Source organism: Arvicanthis niloticus, chromosome 6 (assembly GCF_011762505.2).
Source record: "Arvicanthis niloticus isolate mArvNil1 chromosome 6, mArvNil1.pat.X, whole genome shotgun sequence".
NCBI classification, from domain to species: Eukaryota; Metazoa; Chordata; class Mammalia; order Rodentia; family Muridae; genus Arvicanthis; species Arvicanthis niloticus.
Genome location: NC_047663.1, coordinates 1,301,657 through 1,326,638, shown reverse-complemented (window position 1 = coordinate 1,326,638; position 24,982 = coordinate 1,301,657). Strand labels below are relative to the sequence as shown.

Genomic DNA, 24,982 nt, shown 5'->3' with positions numbered 1-24,982 from the left:
GAAAAAAAGGGAGTAGGGATGAAAAGGGAAAAAAGGGCAGATAGAAGTGATAAGAATAAAGGGTAGATTACTGGATCTACTCTTAAGCTTTAGAGCTACCACTAGCCAAAGCATCTTACATCGGTTTAGATCTTTGTGTATTGATATGGATTAATGTTATATTTTGTTATAACATACTATGTATACATGCATCTGTTGGACTGTAAAATCCAAAACCAGAGGACGCGCTCCCCCAGAAACTCACACAGGAGGGATTTGCTGTAACAACATGAGGTTTAATGATACTGGTGCACCAGGGCTCCCTTGCACTGTAGGCAAGAGAACCCCGAGTTGAGGTTAAGAGCAGTTTTTATACAGTTTAAGGGGTGTACTACAGAAACAGTGACTAGGCACAATATGATTGGCAGAACAGTGTGACTTTTAAACTGATTGGTCTTTGGGGAATGAGGTAGCAAGGACCTCCCTTGTCTGTAAGTGTCAAGGGTTGGTCCTGTCCTGAGGAATCTGTCTACCTGTGCTCTGGGCCTTTCTCGCCCACAGGTGGGTTCTCTTCCCTGTGGTCTGAGGAATGTTAATCCGTTCTTCCTCTGAATGTTAATCCACCAGGGTAATCTAGTAGGTGTCCTTGAACTAAGGAATGTGCTCCTCCCAGGATGTGTTCTGAGGCAGTTAAAAATTAACTTTAACTAAAAATTAAGTTTAACCGAATTCCTACACATCAACTCTTATTTAAGGTATTTTACCTATGTAATTCTTTAAAATGCACTGTTAAATTCTAGTCCTTTTGAAATCTGCTATTGTAGAGTGAAAAATTATATATATAGGCTTTTCCTTTATCCTATACCTGAACAAGAATGTAAGTTCCAGAACGAGGAACTGAATGTAAGATTTTCACCACCCCAGGACACATTCCAGGTGAATGTGAATCAAGCCTCAAACAATAGGCCCACCTATGGGTGGGAGAGGCTCAAGGCAGGAAGGCATTCCTGACTACAGATAAAGATGCTGCCACCTAGGTGGGGCTATAGCCAGAAGATAGTTAATCTGAAATCGTTGGTAAATGGCAGGATAGGACACAATAGCATGGTAAAAACCACATTTTTGAGAAGAATGAGTGTGCAGAGTGATTTTCACATGACTCTAGATCATTTGGGCTAGATTCTCTGAAATGTTCCACTGTTCTTGGTTACCCCTCCCTTGGTCTTCCCAGTGCTATGTTCAAAATTTGTAAAACAACCAATCATGTGTAACCGCGTGAAAATGCAACATTCATGTGTAAGGGTGTGAAAATGCCTTCCTTCCCCCACCTCATGCTATAAAAGACCTTTTAACCCACCACTCTGGGCCAAAACCTTGCTCTTGGAGCTAAAGAGCTTGTAGTTTTGACTGCCGGCTAACTTCCCTAATAAAGCCTCTGCTGATTGCATCCAGGTATGGTTTCTTGTGATCTTTGGGTGGTCATGATTTCCTGAGACTTGAGGAAGGGTCTCCTGAATATGGGGGTCTTCACTATTACAAACTGTTTAGGATAATTTAAAGAATGTAAGTTAGCAGAGAGTCAACCAAACCTATGGTCATGTCAGATACTAGTTAATTACAGAAAGGTACTTTCTAGGTTGAACAGACAGTAAATAGCTAGGAACAAACAATTCAGATAATACTATAGACAGACGGGTGGTCTTCAAAAGCCTTAGAGATCTTCATAAAAGGGCATTGAAAGATGCTTCATTAATAAAACATTTTTTGGCACTGAGACATGTCAGCTCCTGGCAGCACCTCATTTTACTTCAAGGAAGATGGTCAGCACCTAAGAACCTCCTTATGGAGATTGCTTCAAAAGTGGCATGCTAGCCACTGGGCAAGCAACTGCCCTTGCTTCAACTGCTGACAGTGAGCTGTCCAAATGAAACACAAGGAAGTCAACTGCCATGCTTTAGCAAGACAAGGTAAACAGTCCTTCGTAATTCCCACTTCACAGAAAAGTCTGTCAGATATTTTGGGCCAGAAGGCTGAAGATAGATGTTCCAACAACTCAGAGAAATTTTGGGTGACTGTCCAGGTAGCCAGGTCCTCTCTCATGTCTATAGTTGTGAAAGTCGTTTGCTGTGCACTTCCTGCATACTCGGATAACATGTATTCCTTCTCAGATCTCTGATGGGATTGAAAACTACATAGTTATAGTCTCACAGTTAAGCTTAAGTTGTTCAGGATTTAGGAAAATATTTTAAGGTCTAAGAAGATGTCTTTAAGTTAGTAAAGCAAGTTATGATAGAAGTGGATTTAGGTATAGAACCCTGAACTCACCAAGATAGCATAGACAGTAGAATACTTTCTCCAAGGTCGCCAGATGCATATGGACTGGACACTGTGAATGTAAATCTTACCTGATAGTTTTCATAATTTTTATTGTTGTTTATAGTTTATTCTTGAACGAGAAAGCATTGTTTATTGGACTAGCATCACTTGTCAATAAAGAGCTGATTGGCCAATGAGCTGAGGCAGGAAATAGGAGGTGGGAGTTCTGGTAAAGAGAGAGGAACTCTGGGATAGAGTCAGATGTGGGAGGAGATTCGCCCTGAACTCTGAGGAGACAGACTCATAAAACTGAGAAGAGGAAACCAGCCATGTACTCATAAAATAGAGTAAATGGGTTAATTAAGTTATGAACTAGTCTGGGAACAAGCCCAAGCTTATGGCCTAGACATTTATTCATGCATAATTCATCTCAGAGTTGTTATTTTGGGGAACTGGGGTGTGGGTGAAAAGCCACAGTTATACCTATGTATGTGCAATGCACATGCAGATACTCAGGCACACACACACACACAGACACACACACACTAAATAGTTTAACAACATAAAACAATAAATAACAGAAACAATTTTTCAGAGAAAAATGAGAAGCCATTCCCTACCAGGGCTTTATATAATTAATAGAGCATGCTCAAGTAAAGTCCAGGATATACAAACTTGAGAGAGGTTGGTACTATGTAAATGTTCAATAAAGGACTATACATATCGTGGCCCAAAGCTTCTTGAGCTTTTTCCTCAGCTCACTAGCTCACACTCACTCTTGGCAGCGCCTTTTCTTTAACAAACCAGGAATAAGAATTCAACAACGATAACTGCTGCTTGACCGATAAGAACTTCAGTGAGGTAGAGAATTTGAAATGTTTTAAGTTCAGAGCCAACTTATCTTGAGCCATCTTTAGCTTCCTTAATAGCTGTCATTGCTCTCCTTTATTTGTACCCGTTAGATAAATACATTCAAACATACATACAACCAGACTGCTAGCTCCTACCACCCAAGAGGCAAAGGGCGCTGTCAGACAGCGTCTGAAGCCAATGGCTGAGATTTCTCCGGGTTGTAACCCACCTTCTTATGTACTCACCAACCTACTTGAAAAGCACATGGGTTTGTGATCTTTGTTGTTGTTCTGTTACTATAAAAATTCCATTGAACTGTTACCAAATTGGACCACGGTCATTCACATGGGGCTCTAGATCATGTCTTATCTTTTTAATCGGAGTTATGTTCTGGGCTTACAGTTTCTTTCTTTTTTTGTCTGTTTGTTTTTTGAGATAAGGAGTTTCCCTTCATAGTCCTGTAGTCCTGGATATAACAGTTTCTATTTTTTATTTCTAGCTGGGTTTCCTGATAAAATTCTTTGATTTAGGACATAGGAGAATGGCATGGGACGCCCTCTGAACTTGGGCCCTCAGCTAAGCACCGAGCATGTTCTTCTCTCTCCCCTCCTTTTATCTCATTTTCAGATGCTGGCTACGAGCCTGAGTATGCTTTCACAGTTCCTCTGGGCTTTCTTACTTTTCTACTGAAGCCTCGTGTTCTACACAACTACCTGCCAACCTTCACTGCCCAGCATGCCAGCTTCCTTTGGACCCTAACTCAAAATGTTATTCCTTTCTCTAAACTTCCCCTTCTTCATCTTCCTCTCCATGGCAGTGTAGAGTGGAAAATTATAAAGGCCATTTTATGAAATATGTGTAGATTTCTTTGCCCTTAGACCTGGGCAGAAAAATGCAAGTTCCAGAAAGCAGAACTGGATGTAAGTTTTCACTACCCCAGGACACATTCCGGGTGAAGGACATTGCCCCTGAATCAGAGGACACTTGCTGGATTACATTCCTCAAGCCTCAGGCAGCAGGCCCACCTGGGGGGGGGGGGAGCAGGAAGACACATTCCTGACCATAAAAAAAATACAAGCCATCTAGGTGGGGCTGTGACTGGAGGAAGTGAGAAATATTTTGTAATGACGGTATAGGGGACAGTGACTTGGTAAGACTACATTTTTGAGAAAAATGATTGTACTGAGTAATTTCCATGGATATTAACCTTTCAGGGTGGGTTTCTCTGGAGTGTTTCACTATTCTTATGTTATGTATCCTTGGCAACCCCTCACCCCCTCCCCACTCCCCTGGTTTGTGGTTTGCCTCTTTAAAAGACCCCTTAACCTGTCACTGGAGGCCAAACCTTGCTCTTGAGAGAGAGCTTGTGGTTTAACCAGCGGCCAATTTCCCTAATAAAGCCTTTGCTGATTGCATCCAGGTATGGTTTCTTGTGATCTTTGGGTGGTCGTGATTTCCAGAGACTTGAGGAAGGGTCTGAGACTTGAGGAAGGGTCTCCCGAGTATGGGGGTCTTCATTAGCTGCTAAGATTTACAGCTTGCGTGTCCTGTTGATTTTCTTCTCTCAAGTTCTAAAGAAATAGTCGTATGCTTCCTTCTACTAAGAACCCCAAAGGGGGCACTGTACTCACTGGCTACAGTAAGAGTAGAATTATAAAGTTACCTTGGGCTTGGGCTTCAGGGACTGGGCTTGCCCGTTGCTGGAGCGGGGTTACAAGGCACTTTGCTTATCAACTCTGTCTGGAGAGAGTGAAAGGGAATATGACCTGATTTGAGAGAGAGCAAAAGAGTGAGAGAGTAAGAACACAGAGTACTCTAGAGGGCACGCAAGCTGCTGCCAGAAGGTCCTGTGGCCCCAGGAAACAAAAAATGAGCTTCCATTACCTGCCACTTTCTCCGGAGGCTCAGCCTTGTCCTTACTGCCTTCACTCCTGCCATGAAGCGTCCTTGATCCAACTTACCAAAGCCCAGCAACCCTCTGATTTTGTGGTTTACACCTTAAAGGGGAGGGGTCATTTACATCCTCATTCCTTGGATTACTTTTAAGCAAAAGCAATAAAAACAGGAGCAAAATGCACAGTTGTAACTTATAAACACAACACCCAGCAGCCACACCAGTTTGCTTGTAGTCGCCTCGCCAAAGCCGATTTCTTTCATAAACGGCCCTGTCAAATTCTACCAGAAGACCTACCAGGGTTTTGAGCACTGCTGCAGTGAGCCCACAGATCAAGTAGGCAGTAAGCATGTCTTTCCAACAGCGAGGAACACCCTTCTATTGACTTAGGACCCTTCCGTTGTCTTAATAGTTCTTAAATCAGTTTCCACAAAAGTCTTTTTTTTTCCCCCAAAAGTCTTAAACATCTTTTTTTTTCCTATTTATTCCTCAAGACTTGATATTTTCTGATGTAATTGTGTCCTTTTGTTCTGAAGATTAACACCAGGGATTTGTTCCCTAGGCAAGTGCCCCCATGCTGAGCAATAACCTCGGCTCTTTTTTTACTTTTTGTTTTGAGACAAGAGTCTCATTTCAGTGCCCAGGTTGGCTTTAAACCCACGAAGACCTCAAACTTTTAATGATTTATTTTTATTATTTTTATTTTATGTGTCTGTGTAAGTCTATTCCACGTTTATACAGGTGTTTGCAGAGACCAGAGGAAGGGGTGACATGTCCTGAAGCTGGAGTTACAGGAAGTTTTGAAGCACCTAATGTGTGTACTGGGAATCAAACTTGGTTCCTCTGGAAGAGAAGTGAGCACTCTTAACCACTGAGCCATCTCTCAAGCCTGGCCTTGAAATTTTGATCCGACTCTCAGCCTTCTGAGTAGCCTGGATTACAGGCTCTGGCCGCTAGGCTTGGCTTTTAAAATCACTTACTTAGAGTAAGGGTATCACTCTGTAGTCAAACCTGGCTTTCCACCTTTGGCTTTCTGGGATGACAGCATGCACTGCCTACGCACTCTCATGCTTTAGAACACAACTTCCTGTTTCTTGTTGGTACTTGTATGAGCTCAGTATGCTGTCAGTGACTGAGTATGAACCCTCCTGGGTTTTCTATGCATAACTAATTTCTTCTGTGAATATTAGCTCTTCATCGACATTTGCATTTCCTTCTATTCTCTGGCCAGGTGGGCCGGAACCCTGAAGCGATACTGGTTAGCATGGAGAATCAACACCTCCTTCCTACCCATACTGCGCTCTTCATCAAGGATCGCCACAGGGGAAGGCCTTTGGCTTGAAGATTCCGAGCCTTAATCTCCAGAGAAAGCCCTCTCTCCCAGCCCCTCTGAACTCTAACGAGGAACCAAACCGGTTCCACCCCCTCCTGGGCTCTGCTTTCTCCTCCTGCCTGGCGAGGGGACCAGGGACCCCTATTCCCAACTCCTGTGCCTGGGTACACAAGAGACTGGGAACCACAGCAATCATCCCAGACTCCGCTGTTTTCCTGTTTGGAAACAAAAGGGACTGAGGACGTTTCCCCCCCCCCCCCTCCTCCCATGGACGGCCGGCACTCCAGGCTTCCCTAGAGCAGACTCATTTTCTGTGGGTAATGAAGAGTCCTAGATAGTGAGAGCCCCCCACCTTCTTACCACCAGTACCTCAGCCCCCAAGTTTTACAGCAGACTCAGCTCAAGAGGCGGCTCTGGCTTATCAGCAATGAAGCTGTGGAGATAGCTCAGAGGATCCAGCAAAGAGCAAGGCTGAGTCTGGGTTGTCTCCGTAACCCTGCTGGGCCTTGGGCTTGAGAACCGAGACCTTGCTCAGCCCCAGAAACAAAGGTTGGATCGTCATGGGCAAAGAGATGGTTCAGTTAGGTGGAAAAGCCGGAGGCTCCCCCTGGAGGTACTGGGCAGCCGCTTGCTGTCCAGCAAAGGGCTGCTGCTTTCTCAGCTCCCTTTCAGTCATCACACCCTCCCTGGCTAAGAATCCCTCCAAGATCTGATGACATTTCCAGGGGCTGAGTATCAAGTGCTTAAGCTTGGCAAGGGCCAAGTGCCTCTGCTTGTCCCATCTCTTCTGAAGTGTGCACTTCTCCAGCTGTCGCAGCCACATCTGCTCTATGCCTCCGCTTCCCACAGATGTGCACGCAGGAGGATTTTCCGTGCAGAAGTTAACATTATGCAGGGTCACACGCAACAAAACCTTCCTGTTTACTCATATGGCTTGAAGCTTCACAAGAGGAGCTCCGCTTCCCCACCTTGACCGACCCGGTTCTGGTTCCTATTGTCCGCAGTATTCCGCCAGCTGCATTTTGCTTACGCTATGTGTCTGGTCCACTTGGTCTTATTTAGGTTTTTCTGGTGGGGCAGGGTCCAAATCTACTTTTTCTTCTAAATTCATCAGCATGCGCTTCACTGAGCAACTCACCTTTCCACTCAGGTCCCTCTTGGACTGGGACATGGCAGCTGTCAGAGGTAGTTAATCCAAACACCCTCCTGGTGTGGTTGGCCTTACCCCTGTGTACTGCCTCTGTAGGTCTTGGTTGGTGTGAGAGATCGGAAGTTTATTGCCTTATCTATCAGCTCTCATGTGTTTTCAGTACTGTTGTAACGGCTGGGCTTATATACTATACTACCCAGTAATAAAAAAAAATGCTTTTTTTTTTTTTTTTTCGAGATAGGGTTTCTCTGTGTAGCCCTGTAGACAAGGCTGGCCTCGAACTCAGAAATCTGCCTGCCTCTGCCTCCCAAGTGCTGGGATTAAAGGTGTGCGCCACCACTGCCCAGCTAAAAAAATACTTTCTACTTTCTAAGTACTGTGTTTTGTTTATTTGCTTGTCTATGTGTTTCTAGATAGGGTCTCATATAGTCCAAGCTGGTTTCAAACTTGCTAAGTGCTCAGGCTAGCTAGAAACTTTTTGAAAATTTTTTATTTGTTATTTTTATGTATATGTGTACACACAGAATCCTGAAAATTTAATCCTCCTGCTTCTACCTTCCAATTTGCTGACTGTTTGATTTTTAAAAGCAGCTTTGATAAAATTTCTTTTCCAACCAGGGTGGGGAGGCTCTTCTGACAGCTTGCATCCTGCCCCTCTAAAAACTTGAATCGCTTAAAATGGAAGAGGGAACAGAGATGGTCTGAAGCCCAGCTGAGGAGACAGAAAATAACTCTCGTGTAAAATATTTCAGTAAACTAGAAAATTGTAAGATGAGACACCTAGGGCTCAATGAAGAGAAACACAGTCTTGCTGCAACAGACACAACCCAACCATGCACCTTGCTGGGGCTTTGCACCAGGACCAGCTATGTGCAGGTTTCTGCATCTGGCTCAATAGCTGTCAACTGCAAACACCAGTGAACTGGCGTTCAAAATCCCTAGCAGGAAAGTAACGTGTGTAGGATTCTCTAGGTGAGAGACAGAATAGCCATAAACACCTAAATTTCCCAGCCAGTTGCAGGTAACGCTCTGCTAGCTCAGAAAGCCTGGATGCTGGCCTAAGTAGCTGGACATAACCACAGTACACCTGGGTCTGACTATGAGTTAGAGCATACTCAGAAGCAACCGGTTAAAGCCTTGGAGAGGCACCTCCTCACCTTCCCAGACTAGGAGGATGCCCAGACCCCAAGAGGCAGGTTCCTGTCAAGGCCCCAGTTACCCAGGGTCAGCTAGCCAGAGCTTCTGGGTGAATGTCTGAGTTCATTGAATACCCTTGTTGGCTTTCCAGGCTCAGCTCTAATCCTAGAGGGCATCAGATTAAATTCTTCTCATAACTACAGTTCTAAAGAGTTGGAAGGACATCTGCTCTCTGACAGGGTCACCCATGGAGCTTTGCTATGCAAGTGACTCTGCCAGCACCAACTGGGTCATGTCCTACATGTTAGGGATGGCTGTGACCTGGTAGAACACTAGACATTTCTGTATTTCCCCAAGGTGTTACAGCTATATCTGTGTCTCCCAGTTATAGGAAATGCCCCTTCTCTAACTTCTAGCCCAGGGAATTGGGCTTTTTATAGCATTTTCGGAGGAGCATGACACTTAATTGGGTCCTTATATCTATCAGTCTTCCAACCCTTATTCCACCCTCTTATTCCACCCTAATCCCTTCCAATAACAGGATAGGAGTTGGTTCCAGGGTCTGGGTACATGAACTGAGTTTGACGCTGCCAGCAAGATGGAGAAGCTGTCCTTGAGATGGTTGGACTCAGACAACTGTCTCCACACAATGTCTATGTTAACTCTAACCAAAACAGTGGTCAATGATGAAAATGTGGATTGGATTAATTTTATATCCATTATAATCAACGGAGGTTAAAATAAAGATATTGAAAAATTAGGGGCTGGAGAAATGGCTCAGTGGTTAAGAGCACTGGCTGCTCTTCCAGAGGTCCTGAGTTCAATTCTCAGCAACCACATGGTGGCTCACAACCATCTGTAATGGGATCTGATGCCCTCTTCTGGTGTGTCTGAAGACAGTGATAGTGTTCTCATATACATTAAATAAATAAATCTTAAAAAAAAAAAAAAAAAAAGAAAAGAAAAATTAGACCAGTTATGTTTTTGGTTTTTGTCTTACTGTGTAGCCCTGGCTGGCTTGGAGCTCACTATGTAGATCAGGCTGGCCTTGAAGTCACAGAGATCTGCCTGCCTCATTGTTCAGTTCCTAAAATCGAAGGCATGTGTCACCACATCCTGCAATTTTAGATCTAATTAGAAGGTTAAAACAAATATGAAAGTGAGACCAGCAAAAGTAAAATACCCATTGATATATAATAAAATTAATAATGAAAAAAGAGTAAAGGGCAGACTAGAGAGATGGCTCCGCAGTTAGAAACACTTGCTCTTCCAGAGAACGTGTGTTGTACTTCCAGCACCACATAGTGGTTTATCTGTCTATAACTCCAATTCTAACTGTCTATAACTCCAATTCTAAAGACTCCTACTATCTCTTCTGGCCTACCTTGTCACGTAGCACTGACATACATCCGGTCAAAACACTCGTATACATAAAATAAAATTTAGCCAGGCAGTGATGGCACACACCTTTAATCCCAGCACTCAGGGGGCAAAGGCAGGGGAATCTCTGAGTCTGAGGCCAACCTGATCTACAGATGGAGTTCCAGAATAGCCAGGGCTACACAGAGAAACCCTGTCTCAAAAAACAAAAAACAAAACAAAACAAAACAAAACAAAACAAAAAACAAAACAAAAAAACAAAATAAGTAAGTAAATAAATAGTAGAAGTAAATCTTTTTTTTAAAGGTTTATTTCCACTAGTTGTCTGAGTCATCTTAAATACAGCTTCAGGTACAGGAAACACAGGAGCTGCTGCACTGCTAACACCTGCTAACCTAGTGCCTCTATCAAATCAGAAATTAGAATAAAAACTACTGGTTTGGAGAGATGGCTCAGCACTTAAGGGCAGTGGCTGCTCCTCCAGAGGCCCTGAGTTCAATCCCTGGCATCCCCACGATGGCTTACAGCTGTCTGTAACTCTAGTTCCAGGTATCCGATGTCCTCCTCCGACCTCCACAGGCACTGTGTGCATGGAGTACACAGACATACGTGCAGACAAAACACCCATCCAAATAAAATTAAACAAATCATTTTTAAAATTTAAAAAAAGAATAGATAAAAAGTATTTATGCCCTTTGCAAGGTCATAACAGCCACACTTGTCTAACAACCTGCAGATGTAGGAAGTCCATGTGTCAGAAAACACTCAAATCAACGTGACAGAATGTATAGAGATAAGTCCAACTGTGGCCTTTATTGGAAAAAAAAAATCAAATGTAAAGTGCAGATAAGGTGTTAAGACTGTAGCCTCCTCGTGTGTCAGCCAATGAGGAGAGCGGAGAAGAGACCTACATGCAGGGCTATAAGATCTGTGTTTGCCTTCTACTGCTGTCCCTCCATTTTAATCTCTGTTGAGGCCCCTGCCTTTGCAAGGTCATAAAATAAACTGCCTCCGTTTCACTACTCTGTGTCTTACATGCTTTTTCATTTCCCACACCAGGAGCTAGAAGGGCGGCTATGACTCAGGCCTGGCCAGGTGTGTGGCTGACCCTCAAGGCACAAACACGACAAAGGGAGGAGTAAGAGCCATAAGCGTGTGGAAAGGGGGTTCAACACACCCCATTCCTACTAAGGATACACATCTGAACACATATTCCTGATGGGAGCCTGTTGTGGGACAAAACTTTTCCTGGGGAGACATTACACACACATCTATGCACCCCAGATGGGGAGCCCATGACAGACCCAAGTACAGAAACCACTATAGAGTTACTTACAGGAGTATGCCCAAGGGAGGGATCTATCAAATGCCTGCTGCTTTTGGCAGTTTAAGCTGTTTATAGAAAACATTTAATATCCGATACCATACCAAACATTTACAGAAAGCTCTGCACCTAACAATTTTAATAGTGGTTAACAATACTTCATAGTATTGACTAATGTTTAATCCTGCCCCAGAGCCCCACAAGAGGCAAGTTCCTCTGATCTGTCTCACAGCATCCTGACCTTGGACTTCCATCCAGCAGAGCTGTAAAAAAAATGCATCTCTGTCCTTTAAGCTGCCAAATCTTGATATTTTGTTCTTATAGCCAGGCAGACTAAGACAAGAAGCAAGTTAACAAAAATATCTAAGAATGAGGGGTATAGTTTAGCTGGTAGAGTGTTTGTCTAGTATGCACCCTGAGTCCATCTCCAGCACTAAATAACTGGGCATGATGGCGTGTGTTTATAATATCAGGACTCAAAGGAGAGAGGCAAGGGAATCAGGAATTTAAGGTCTACATAGTGTATTGGAAGCCAGCTTAGGATACGTAAGAGTTTATCTAAAAAAAAAAAAAAAAAAAAAAAAAAAAAAAAAAAAAAAAAAAAAAAAATCTAAGAATGAATAGAGTATAAAGAAAATTAACACTGTGAACTGTGAATTTAGGGTGCCAACACAGATAATGGAGAGCTATCTCTCCCTGAAGAGCTGGGCAAGGTGTTAAACCATGTCAAACAAAAACAAACCACAAAAAAAACCTACTGTTGATGACAGGCTTGTCAAGTCCTTTACTTTAGGCTCTGCTTGTGATGTTTGTTGGGTTGGAGGTGGAAGACAAGAAAACTCACGTTAGAGACAGGAGCTTAAAAATGAAAGCTTCATTTTCTGAGCGCTCAGGAAGGGAGCCAGTTTGGGATCTGAATCAGGACCTGGGAGATTGTACAATTTTTTTAAAGGACGGAAACACAAAGTGAGGGGCGGGGGAGTTGGGATAACCTACCGTGTTATCCAGCTGTATTTTGACATCATGGGTTAAAGAAGCAGTGCCCGTGGGAGACTGGGTAATTTCCAGGGCACCTGGCTTCAAGGTCCTTAAAGCTTTCTCCTAGAACCAAGGTCGGAGCCCAGAGTGATAAGGGAACAAAGGAGCTGGTCCTCTGCTGTGGTTAATTAGAATATAATAGGCAATTGTTTATATATTTTTATAACTCAGGCACCTTGGTTTAGATAACAGCAATGTCTACATTCTTAACCAGTTAACAGACAACTAAGAAAACGTTTGGAGAAGTGGGATAGGTGTTCGTTCCTAGGCCTTGTTCGTTCCTTGTTTGACCCTGACAGCAAAATGGAGACGTTGCCTTTGAGATGGCTGGACTCAGACAACTGTCTTCTTACAAGTAGTCTGTGGGGAGCCGACAGAAGGTGGCTATCATCCTTGCAGCCATCTTGAGCCATGTACCCTGACAAGAGATTTGATTACAATAGCCTACAACAGCTGAGCACACTCTGATAACATCTTGTTTTAGATACCCAGGATCTTCCCTTGGGTGTGTGAGACTTAAAGCTGTGATTTAGAGATCAGATTTAGAGATAAGACCTAAGGGTGTGACTTAAGGGCATGGCTTAGAAGTGAGACATATAAAAGGCGAGAGGCAGACAGAAGAGTGGAGTACAACTTGGAGTAGGAATTAGGCATTAGGTAGTCGGCACTTGGACAGGGAACTAGGATTAGACACTTGTACTTGGATGAGACTCGAGACTAGAACTTGGAACTTGGAGGCACTAGGAACTAGGGACTAGGGACTAGGAACTCAAGACTTGGGACTTAGACTAGGAAGAGAGACTGAAGAATAACCGGGATTGAATCACACTCTGTCTGGTCTCCATTCTTCACGTCCGTCCTCACTCTCTCTCTTGCTGAACCCTGCTGGTGAACTGGAGCAGCTTGGGGCAGTGTGAGCTCTAACAGTTTAGCCCCCAAGGCTTTTGGCAGTGCGGGTTCCAACATTGATAGAGCAGTCCGAGACATTTTGGCCTCCAAACGTGGGGTAGCTTGGGCGGCAACAGTTGTTCCTGAGACATCTGGACTCAGACAACTGTTTACAACAGTAGCTGCTTAGCTATAGGGACCCTAGAGCCTGGGACCTTGAATTTAGTTTCATAATACTATTCATATTCTAGTATTTCATAATACTATTCATATAATAGATTCATATTACATAATAATCATAAATACCCTATGATTAAATGGAGTCTGAAAATGAAATGGTAGTACTTAGAATAAGTTTCTTTTGCTTCTTCCCAACAATGTTCATTTTCCTGTAAATAAATGAATAGGCCGTGGGTGGGGTGGGCAATTTCACTTCCTAATTGGCAGCTATTGGATTCTGATTGCTTTGAGCAAAAGGGCTGTCAGTCACATAGATAGCCGAGCCACCCTTATAACAGAATAAATACCTTGAAAAGTCAGTGCAATGGGTCATAGCTAGTAGCCTCGATCCCCACGGTGCAGTGTTAGCAAGGACTGTTCCCAACAGTTTGCAGAGGGCTTTCTGTTATTACAAGCTTTGGTGAGCTCTACACGACCCTGTCATGGTTTCTACCCAGGCCAGGGGAGAAGTAGTTCCTCTGATGGTCTAGCAGAGGAACTGCTGAGATTTGTGCTGAGGCAAAGGATGTGATTCGTGAAAACACAAACCCTCATTTGCATGTGAGGTGTGCTGTGATTAGTTGAACCATAAACCCTCATTAGCATGTGAGAAGAGCCTTGATTAGTCCCAACACCCTTTCTCTGGTTGTTTAAACAGGTTGCTTAAACTTATTTAATGAGTTAGCTGGGGATGCCCTGCTGTTTGCCTTTTTAAATATTGCAGTATTGGATGAACAAAATCAATCTCTCAATCTCTCAATCTCTCTCTCTCTCTCTCTCTCTCTCTCTCTCTCTCTCTCTCTCTCTCTCTCTCGTCTCACCATGTAGTCTTGGTTGACCTGAAACTAGCAGTGTAGCAATGTACAGGAGATAAGGCTCAAAGTAACAGATCTGACTCCCAAGTGCTGGGATGAAAGGCATGAATTGCTACATCCAGAGTTTTCTATATTTTTTAAAATGTTGTTGTATATTTGTGCTTGTATGTTTATGTACATGTGTGTGTGTGTGTGTTCACACTTACATAGGAAGGCCAAAAGCCAACATCAATCAGGCGTCTTCACCCTTCTCCATGTTCTCTTCTGAGACACGGTGTCTATGTGAACAGGGACCTTGCTGATTCAGACAGACAGGAACCCCAGAGATCCCCTGCCTCTGTCCCCCACCTCTATGCCAAAGTGTTGGGATTACAAGCACTTGCCAGCACACTCGGGTTTGTTTGTTCGTTTGTTTTTGTTTTGTTTTATTTTGGTTAGTTGGCTTTTTGTTTTGCATGGGTTCTTGGGATTGAGGCCTGCAAAGCAAATGCTTTGCCTACTGACGCTTTTCCCCGGGAAGCTTCTTGCAAGTGATCTTTTTTTCTTTTTTCTTTTTTAAGATTTATTTATTTATTTAATTATTTAATATATGTGAGTGCACTGTCTTTCTCTTCAGATACACCAGAAGAGGGCATCAGATCCCATTACAGATGGTTGTGAGCCACCATGTGGTTGCTGGGAATTGAACTCAGGACATCTGGAAGGAAGAGCAGTCCATGCTCTTAACTGCTCAGCCATCTCTCCAGCCTCCAAGTGATCCCTTTTTTTAATTGACTTTCAGTAGTGCAGGCTGAGCTAGTAGCAGGAAGAAAGCAGTGAGGAGGCAGTAGAAAGCCAGCAGTGGTGCATTAACTTGCTGCTGTGATAAAATATGACCAAAGTAACTTGCTGGAAAAAAAAATTCTTTTGGCTAATGGTTCCCAATGGATAGACCATAACAGCAGAAGAGGCAACAGGGGCCAGGACAGGAAGGTGAGAGGTGACTTCTCTAACCACAAACTTAAAGATGAGAGCAGATCAGAGGCAGCTGAGGCTATGAACTCTCAAAGGCTACTCCCAGGGGCACACTTCCTCCAGTCAGCCTACCCCACCTAAAGGTCTCCAGGTGTTGACAACTGAACACTAAGGCCAAAAGGCAAGAGACGGGCTGGAGAGATGGCTCAGAGGTTAAGAAGCACTGACTGCTCCTCCAGAGGTCCTGAGTTCAAGTCCCAGCAACCACATGGTAGCTCAAAAGGCAAGACTCAGGAGAGACAGCTGGCTAGTTAAAGCTGAAGAGGAGACAGCTGAGCGAGTGAAGAGCATACAGACACAAGGTTGATGGTGATGGTGGGGAGAAGTGGAGATAAAAGAAGACGACACAGGGCCAGTGAAGACTCCCAGGTAACTGCCAAGCTAGCAACTGTACATAGATAGCAGCTTTATTCACAAAAACCCCAGAGAGCAGTAACATACTCTTCATAAGGGGAGTGGATAAAGGGATATCCTTTTAATGGAATGTTAATGAACTCTGAAGTGAAACTTGCTTCCTGCTGTCCCAGGGCACCCAGGGAACCAAACCATGTGTTCCTAAGGAAGGAAACTGTGGTAGTTTCTTGATGCTTGAAGCCAAATGTGTGACACTCTGGACAGGGCAAAATGGTTGCAGAAGTCCAGTCCAGGGCCTGGGGAGAGCAGGACGCTGAGGGCAGCCAGAGGATCTGTATAGTGAAACTGTTCCATATGGCCCTGTGATGACAGGGGAATGTCACTACACGGGTGTCCAACCCCGTGGGATGTCCAGAGTAGACGGCAATGCTGCTCTCTGATTGTAACAAATGAATCTCTGTATGCTCAAGGCTGAGCTCAAGGCTGACTTCGGAGGGCTGGATACCTTCTATCTTCTGCTTGGTTTTTCTCTGAGTCCCAAACTCCTTTAAGGATAAACTCTTCAAAGAACTATTCTTCTTGGTTTTTTTTTTGTTTGTTTGTTTGTTTTTTAGAATTATTTATTTAATGTATATGAGTACACTGTAGCTGTCTTCAGAGACACCAGAAGAGGGCATCGGATCCCATTACAGATGGTTGTGAGCCACCATGTCTTTGCTGGGAATTGAACTCAGGACCTCTGGAAGAACAGTCAGTGCTCTTAACAGATGAGCCATCTCTCCAGCCCCTACAAAGAATTTCTTTAAAGTGTCTGTTTAAGAACAAAAAGACCCAGAGAGGGGGAAACTGTGCTGAAAACACAGCTGAGGGCCCGAGCGAGCAGTTTCCCAAATCTTAAAGAACTGAAGAGACGGGGAAGAATCGATCGTCTTTTCCAAACAAGATCTGAGCCTTCAAGTCACTCGAAGGAACAGGATCAGGGAGGGGACATCGGGCTCCGCAAGAGCACGCGGGAAGCATGGGGCGCTGATGCGGGCAGGAGCAGCGCATGCGCGCTGTCGTGGCACCAGGCCGCACGTGCGCCTTGGGGACCAGAGTGACTCAGCTTCCTGCGGTTTTGGGGCCTCATGGGAGATATGCAAATGAGCTGGAGCATCATGGGCGTTGGGCCTTTATAAGGCCGCGTTGTTCACCCGCAGAGAGCAGAGAGCACTGGTCCTGCATCCATTACCTGGCCACCTACCTGGCAGCTCGGTCAGGGAGGTAAGGACGCCGCGGCCGAGCCGGGTGGCTGGGCCTGGGCCGGGTGGGAGTGCGGTGGGCAGAGAGGAGCGCCTGGTTTAGGCTTCCCGGCCTCCTCTGCTCGGTAGCCGGGCCCAAGTGTGAGGTTGGGCCTTGAGCCCTGAGGAAACTCCTGAAGTTGTGGGTGTGGGGAAAGCGCCCCAGCCTGTTCAGAGTGAGCAGTGAGCCCCGGGCTCCTGAGCCCCGACGCCCCCTCCTCCGTGGTCCCAGCAGCGTCCCCAGCAGGGGGAGCCAAACCTCATTTCCGTTGCCTTTCTAGCTCGCCAGACATTGTAGCCAGTGTGAAGCTGAGGAACTTTCTGGAAGCTCAGGCCTGCCTGCTTCTCCTGAGAGGTATTCACTGAATTCGTACCCAGTTCTCGTACCCCTGTCCTGGAGCCCCAAACTCCCTAGACCTCCTACTGTGCCCCATGTTCTCCCGCCTCTCACATTCTCGACTTTTCCACCTATTTCTAGTGTCTATGGTCCTGTTGACCTGACCTCCAGAGACCCATCGAGCAAGTCTTCCTCTGTGTGTCCACTTAGCTGCAGAGAGACTTTCTAGCCATGTGTCCCCCAGTCAGTGTTCGCCATGGGGCCAGGGGCATGTCCTGCCTCTATCGAGCCTGGCTGTACCAGCTTGTCCATGGAGAACAGATGAAGATGTGTTTTGCTTGCTTCAAGGCAGCTTTCCTGTTGAATAAACTCTACCTGGAGATGGGGGACTGGGAAGAGGAAGACGAGGAAGAGGAAGTGGGGAGTGCTGAGCTCATGGGAGACTTAGAGTCAGATTCAGAGTCAGATTCTGAGCAGGAGTCAGTGTCTCAGCAGGATGCATGGCGGGGATTGGGGCCTCTTTATGTGCCACCAATTGTCTCTGAAGGGTCTGGGGTCCTGGTACCAACACCTCTGTGGACACAGGCAGTACTACTCTCCATTTCTGTGCCCACTGAGCTCTTGCCTCAGGAAGCTGTACCTTTGGATCTTGGCCTCCAGGATGCTGAGTGGACCCAGGCTCTTCCCTGGAGATTTAATGGCCTTTTTCCCTGCTCGCACGAGCTCATCCCTCCTTTGTCTTTGTGGGATATTTTTGATGTGATGCCATCTCCTGGGCAACCTGTATTGTTGGAGTTGAGATCCATCTGGCCCTTGGACCAGACAGTAGCACAGACCTGGTTGCAAGACCAGAAGTTTGTTCTCCTGTTGGATAGCATCCACTTTATGTGCCACCTGCTGTCCATGCATGTCCGCTGGGCTGTAAGGACTCAGGTCCAGCACTGGCAGGTGTTGCTGAACCCTGGCGAGATGTGGGTGGCCCATTTGCGAAGAAGGGTACTTGGTCAGCACGGCCTGTACCATCAGAATCTGATCCCCTGGAGTCTGAGCATCCTGAAGGCTTCGGAATTGGGAATGGAGTTAGTACCTGCTGCCTGCTACCTGCGGAAGAAAGGCTTCTGGGTAGGCTCCTTCTTGCCCTGGCACATTAGCTTGCCAGAGACCTGGAGCTGGGAGCCAGGGGAGAGGCTGTTTATCACAGATGCTACTATTTGTGCTACCACCTGCCGCCTTGGTCAATCCTTCCTCCATTGATTTCCCCCCCCTCCTGATCCTTACTCCCTGATGCATATAACTGAGACACTAAAGCTCAGGCATCCCCCAGGGCCCGAGGGACTGTGAAGAGCAAGAGGTTATCTGTTCTAAGCATCAGGGGAGCAGTTGATACAGGATTTGAAGGGAGCATCTTGAACAGCCTGGTAGCTTATGAACCTTAGAGGGAAGTCTGGCATGTTTATGTCAGTGTTCAGTGTTTGGGAGGTGAGGCCTAGCTGTATGTTTAGGTGGAGTGTTGTGTAGTGGGTGTTGTATGGGCCCACTCACAGATGTTGTGTACGTATAGACTCTGAGGCACTAGCTGACTTGGTGTGTGTTATACTCACTGTCTAGGGGTCAAGATACCTGATTTTACGGTTAACTGTTTATAGAGTGTTTATGTTCTTTGTTTTACTCATGCTCCTCTGAGGGCTTTTGTTGAATAAAGTTGGTGTTTTAAATTTTATTGTTTTATGTGTATGGTTTTGCCTCTACATACCGTCTTCATACATGATAGATACTTGGAGTAGCCAGTAGAAGGCATCAGACCTCCTGAAGCCAAAGTTACTGACAGTTTTGAACTACTATATGGGTGGTGGAAATTGAGCGTGGGTCCTCTAGAAGAGCCATCTGCTGAGCCATCTTTGTTGCCTCAGTTTTCAGTGTTTATTGGGGGCCCTGTGCAATTTTTCTAAGTGGGTCTTGATGGAGTAACCTCCCCAACTTCTGGCCCAGGGGCTTGTGGGCCTGTAGTCCCTCAGAGCTAGAGACACGGCACGGCGGGGTTTGCTCTTTCTGAGTCACGCAGGGCGTTTGTAGTATCTCCTGTGACAGTCTTCGTAACCAGCAAGTGCACCAGGGTTTAAAAAAAAGAAAGCCCTGTGTTGAAGTTGGAAGGGGTCTGTGGACCAGTTCATATGTCAGATGTACTAGTAGGAGACAAAGTCACACTTCAGCATTCGCACGACCTGCAGAGATGGAAGGAAACAAAACAGGGTAAGGTGCCCATGTGCCTCATCAGTGGACACTGAGTGGGCCATCTAGAAATATCTGCAGTTCTGTGGGTGTCTCTGGCTGGGATCACCTTCTGGTGATTTAAGTTGTTCAGTTGATAAAGACATAAGGGTCCCAATCCTGGGGTCATCTTGCTGGTCAGTTAACCATATGATAGGATCTGATTATAGGTTTTCTTAGGTTTTTCTTGTTTGTTTTGTTTTGAAACAAGGTCTTACTATGTAGCCCAGGCATCAGACTACTGAATATGAGATTACAGGTGTTTGTCATACCATTAACCTCAAGCATTGCTCTCTTAAATTTTGAGTGTCATTTTTTTTGTCTCCTAGAAGTGTGTTAATCCTTAAGTCACTTAGAGTTCTGACGTTCATTCCTAGAGAGATGGCACCACACTGTTCTGTAAAGAATTCAGTAAGAAGGCAGCCTTGGTGTTCTGTCTCCTTCAGGGGCCTGGAGCCTGTGGTTCAATGGATAACCTAACTCTCCCTAACAAAGTGGCCTTGTCCCTTCTGTGGTCCCTCCTCACTCTCCTTCCTGGTTAAGCAGTCAATCCTAGCAAGCATTTTGTTGTTGTATTGTTTTATTATTTAACTTTACTTTTATCACTGTTTGTGTTTGAGAGTGTAGGTGCTGCACACATGCCATTGTGCACAGGTGGAGGTCAGAGAAGAACATTCAGGAGTCGACTCTCTTCTGGGCACTCATGTCACTCGCAAGGGACTTTACCTATGAAGCCATCTCATCGGTTCTTAAACCATTTTTTGTACAAGTTTTTTTTTTTTTTTTTTTTGGCGGGGTGGGGGGGGGGAGTGGTGGGAGGTTGAGACAGGGTTTCTCTGGTAACAGCCTTGGATGTCCTAGAACTCACTCTGTAGATTACACTGGCCTGGAACTCACAGAAATCTGCTTACCTCTGCCTCCCAGTGCTGGGATTAAAGTTGTGAAACACCAGGGCCTGGCTTATGCAGACTTTTTAAAATAAAAAGTGGGTTTTTGTTTTGTTTTGTTTGTTGTTTTCCTGATGGATTTGTGTCTCTGACTATATATGTACACAACTCCCAGAACCAAGGTACCAGGTGTCCTCCAGCACTCCCTGTCTGTCCCTGTGGCAGGGTCTCTAGTACCTGGAGTAGGCTGGAAGCCAAGACCCAGGCATCTGCCTGTTATCTACCTATCTCACTCAGAGCTTGGGTTGCTGACATGAATTTGACACGTGCTTTGTTGCATGGGTGCTAGGACCCAAACCAGCGTTTATAGTTGCACAGTAAGCTGAGCCATCTCTCCAGCCTTCAGGCTTTTAAAAAATTAATTACATTTATTTATTGTGGGGGGTTATCTACCTATCTCACTCAGAGCTTGGGTTGCTGACATGAATTTGACACGTGCTTTGTTGCATGGGTGCTAGGACCCAAACCAGCGTTTATGGTTGCACAGTAAGCTGAGCCATCTCTCCAGCCTTCAGGCTTTTAAAAAATTAATTACATTTATTTATTGTGGGGGGTTGTGAAGGAATGAGTGTGAATATGCCACACCACAGCATGCATGAAGTTGAGGTGATGTATGCACAACATTAATGGCACTTAACACTTAGGGTTATTCTGTCTTTCTACCATGTAGGTCTATGAGATTGACCCCAGACTATCAGTCTTGGAAGCAAGTCTTTACCCACTGAGGCATTTCATTGGTATTTCCAGACTTCTCTTTTAGATAATCTCACTGTAGTGTAATATTCTGGGGGTAGGGGTGCTATCCAGGAGATCACCGGCTCTAATGAGTGAGCTTGTACTGGCTCCTCAGTTCTTCTCATCTAAAAATAGGGAGGAAAAAAAATCTGACCCAGAACAAACTCCAGAAGAATTGTGCGCAGGTATGTTGATACTCTTGCTCACAACAGTAAAAAGCTAAATGCCCAACAATCAGTGAGCAGATAAATTGTGAGGATCCATGCACAAGAATTTTAGTGACAAAGCCGGGCGGTGGTGGCGCACGCCTTTAATCCCAGCACTTGGGAGGCAGAGGCAGGCGGATTTCTGAGTTCGAGGCCAGCCTGGTCTACAGAGTGAGTTCCAGGACAGTCAGGGCTACACAGAGAAACCCTGTCTCGAAAAACCAAAAAAAAAAAAAAAAAAAAAAAAGAATTTTAGTGACAAAAAAGGCAGCAGGGGTTCATTCTTACAGCATGGCCAGACACCCAAAGTATCATGTAAGTGAAAAAAGAGGACTGTCAAAAGCACATGCTGTGTGGCTGTTTATATACGACATTCAGTGTAGACCAGACCTTAGGGACAGTAGGTGGAGAGGCAACCGGGAATGGGGGTGGGAGATGGCAGGGATGGCTGGATAGGTATAGGCATTTTCTAGAGTGACAGAATGTTCTATTATCAAGTATAGTGGGGATTGGCTGTGCACACTGGGAACTCATTAAGTGCCATTGAAATTTTCATATCAAATCATTTTGTTGTATAAATGTCACCTCAACTTAATCGAATGTTGCAGTTTTAGGGTGCTGACCAGATAGGGAAGCACCAACCTTTCCCCGGAGCTCCTGTGTGGGAAACCAAACCAGGTGCACATCTAAGAGCAGCCGTATATCTACTGCCTATGGAAATGCTGGTCTCTGTGCTTCCACAGTCCTATGATTCCTGTCACTCTCTTTTGCGTTCTCAGCTTGCCAGGCTCATACGGTCTGTTGTTCCAAACATTTAAAATAAATTATTTGTGGTTGACTTGAAATTCAAAATTTAATTGAGTTCTATATTTTATCAGACAATGCTGCCTGGCCATGCATCTGTAGGGGACTGGGCCTCTGGTGCTAAAGAAAAAGCAGGGAGTATCGACAGGTATCGGGGCACCAAAGTGGTCTGTCAGTGGCTGTTACCGGAGATTAGGAGTGAGAGCCAGGGCCCTGGCAGCCCTGGTAGCTTTGGCTGGGCCACTCGTCTTCCACAGGTCAATTAAACAAGTAATAGTGAAAAGCAGAAAACTATTTATAACTTTAATTTTTTTTCAAATCCTATTTTTAATGATGGTTCTTAAATGCTTTAACTTTCCTTATAGCCCACCTCCCACCAGAGGTAGTGGGAAAGAAAGGATAAAGAGTGGGGTGGAAGTGGACCTGTTCGGAAAGGTTCTTTGGAGCAGTTCTTGTCTGTGTTGCCTGGAAAACGGTCCTCCACGTGCTTACCCCAGCAAAACACCATCTGACCGGTTTCCCAAAGAACCTTAAGTTTCCACTTCAAGAGTTATTCAACATAGTCGTGTTGGATGAAGGACGATTCAGATGTTAAACTAATAAGAACAGATACTATATTTGATCTTAACCAAGAGGCCCAAACATAATTCAACATGATCACATTAGGAATAGGAAAAAAAAATGAAAAAAAGAAAAGACCTAGCAACCCTCAAGTCCATCGACAAGGTTCTAACACAAGGGTTAGGTTTAAATAGCAGGCAGGACGTATGCACAGCTAACTAGCCTGTTATCACTCTCTCGGCTCAGACCTCCTGCAAGATGCTCTGTCAGCACTGTGTGGAATCTCTTTGTGGGGCACGTGTTTCCCTCTGGCTGGCAGCAGACTTGCCTTTCCTTCCCGGAAGGATGAGATTCCTGGGGGCATGCCACTTCCCTGGGTTCCATTGTTTCTACAGTAAGATTGTCAGAGAGAGAGAGAGAGAGCCACAAGCATCTCTATAACCCTGACCTCCATTCCTGCCAGGATGCTTCCATTATGGCTTTTATTCCAGAAACATCTACTGAGAGTCTGCCATGTGTCCGGAGGAAACCAAATCCTGGGAGGAGGCCAAAAATGGGTGCTTTGGATGGTGGCTCCTCCCGCTGGTGCTGGCCAGTTCCTGTCTGTTGGCCAGATGTTCTTTGTCCTTGAGACATCCAGATTTCCCCAGCTCTGTGTTCCATGCCATTGGACAAGACCGAGACCAAAGCCTACACTGCTGACTCCCACCATGTCTGGTCCATGTCTTACCCTCCTGCTCTTAGAGTGCCCCAGGTCCGGACACCCTGCCCCATAGGGATCTAGCTATACCAGTTAGAGACCCTTTTTGTGGTGGGGGAGGAGCATCTTGTGGTGGGGGTGCCCCCATTCCTTGATTAGTGACTAAATTCTAATGGCCAGACCCTGGACAGATGGTAGAAACGGATTCCAGATCCCGACTCTTCAAAATGAAGTAACCCCAGAAGAGGAATTGGGGTTCTATAGCCAAACCATCCGCTCAGGAGCATGAATGATCATAGGGGCACTAAAGGAGATGGAGGAGGGGAATAGTGTCCTGGTTATTCTGTTGTTGATATTTTTGTCAACTTGATACAAGCTAGAAGTTGTCTGGAGAAGAATCTCAATTGAGGAAGCGCCTCCCTCAGATTTCCCGTAGCCCATTAATCTTCTTGATTAATAATTGCTGTGGGAGAGCCCAGGAACTGGGATGGGTAACACCTCGGCAAACAGTCCTGAGTTGTATAAGAAAGCAGGCCAAGCAAGTCATGTGAGCAGTGTTCCTCATGGCTTCTGCTTCAGTACGGCCTTGTTCCTGTCTTGCGCTCCTGCCCTGACTCTCTGTCCTGCTGGACTATAACTGTAACCTGGAAAAACTCAGTCCTCCCCAAGTTGTCTTTGGTCATGGTGTTCATCACAGAAGTAGAAACCCAAGACCGCCAAATCAGTCCCACTCTGCAATTTCTTTGCATTGGTTTTTAGTCCAACTTCAGAAGGCTTTGGTCCTAGGAACTTGAAGGAAATTCAACTGGGTAGTAACATAAGATAACAAGTGTTTGTATCTTGCAGGGACCCTGGGAAGGACAAACACACACACACACACACACACACACACACACACACACACACACACCACAAGCTCTGGCCGCGTGCTTAGGAATAGAGTGTCAGGCTACTCCATATTTGTCTCTTCCCCAAAAGTGGTATGGACCAAACCCTCCTGAAACTTGGGCCTAAAGACATCATATGTAAGGGCCTGGAACCACATGGACATGGCCCTGAGGGTCTACTCCTTTAGGCTGACATGTTCTGTGAAAGGGAGGAAGCCCTGTTGGTGGGGGATACCATAAAAGAATTGTTGGGAATTCCTTGCAGAAGGAGGAGGGATAGGTGTGCTGGCCTGTGTGTCTTTCTGCCTATCACACATCGGCAGCCCTGTGACCACTAACTCTGCCATGTTTCTGATCTCAGGCAAAATCCCAGCTTTACAGAGAACAAGGACACCATCTCCCCTGTTGCCACGAGGAAGGAATGGACTGAGTGGCAGTAACAGCTTGAGCTTGGGGTCTCCTTGTCATATTGTGCCATGGGGGCTACTGGATCTCTGAGTTTCATAATCTTCTCCTCTTGTCACATCTTGGCCCAGAGGTGTCACCTCCAACCCCCCTCCCTAC

General features: G+C 45.4%; 1 protein-coding gene and 1 pseudogene across 1 annotated transcript; one reads left to right on the top strand and one right to left on the bottom strand.

The window, feature by feature from the left end:
- Positions 1–16,842: 16,842 nt before the first annotated feature.
- Positions 16,843–18,707, top strand: LOC117711828 (testis-expressed protein 19.1-like). Its single transcript, XM_076935200.1, has 3 exons — positions 16,843–16,956; positions 17,255–17,328; positions 17,452–18,707. The coding sequence occupies exon 3, from the start codon at positions 17,542–17,544 to the stop codon at positions 18,562–18,564; it is 1,023 nt and encodes a 340-aa protein (XP_076791315.1). The 5' UTR covers positions 16,843–16,956; positions 17,255–17,328; positions 17,452–17,541; the 3' UTR covers positions 18,565–18,707.
- A 4,093-nt stretch (positions 18,708–22,800) lies between these two features.
- Positions 22,801–22,918, bottom strand: LOC117712240 (U2 spliceosomal RNA; annotated as a pseudogene).
- Between the last annotated feature and the right edge of the window lie 2,064 nt (positions 22,919–24,982).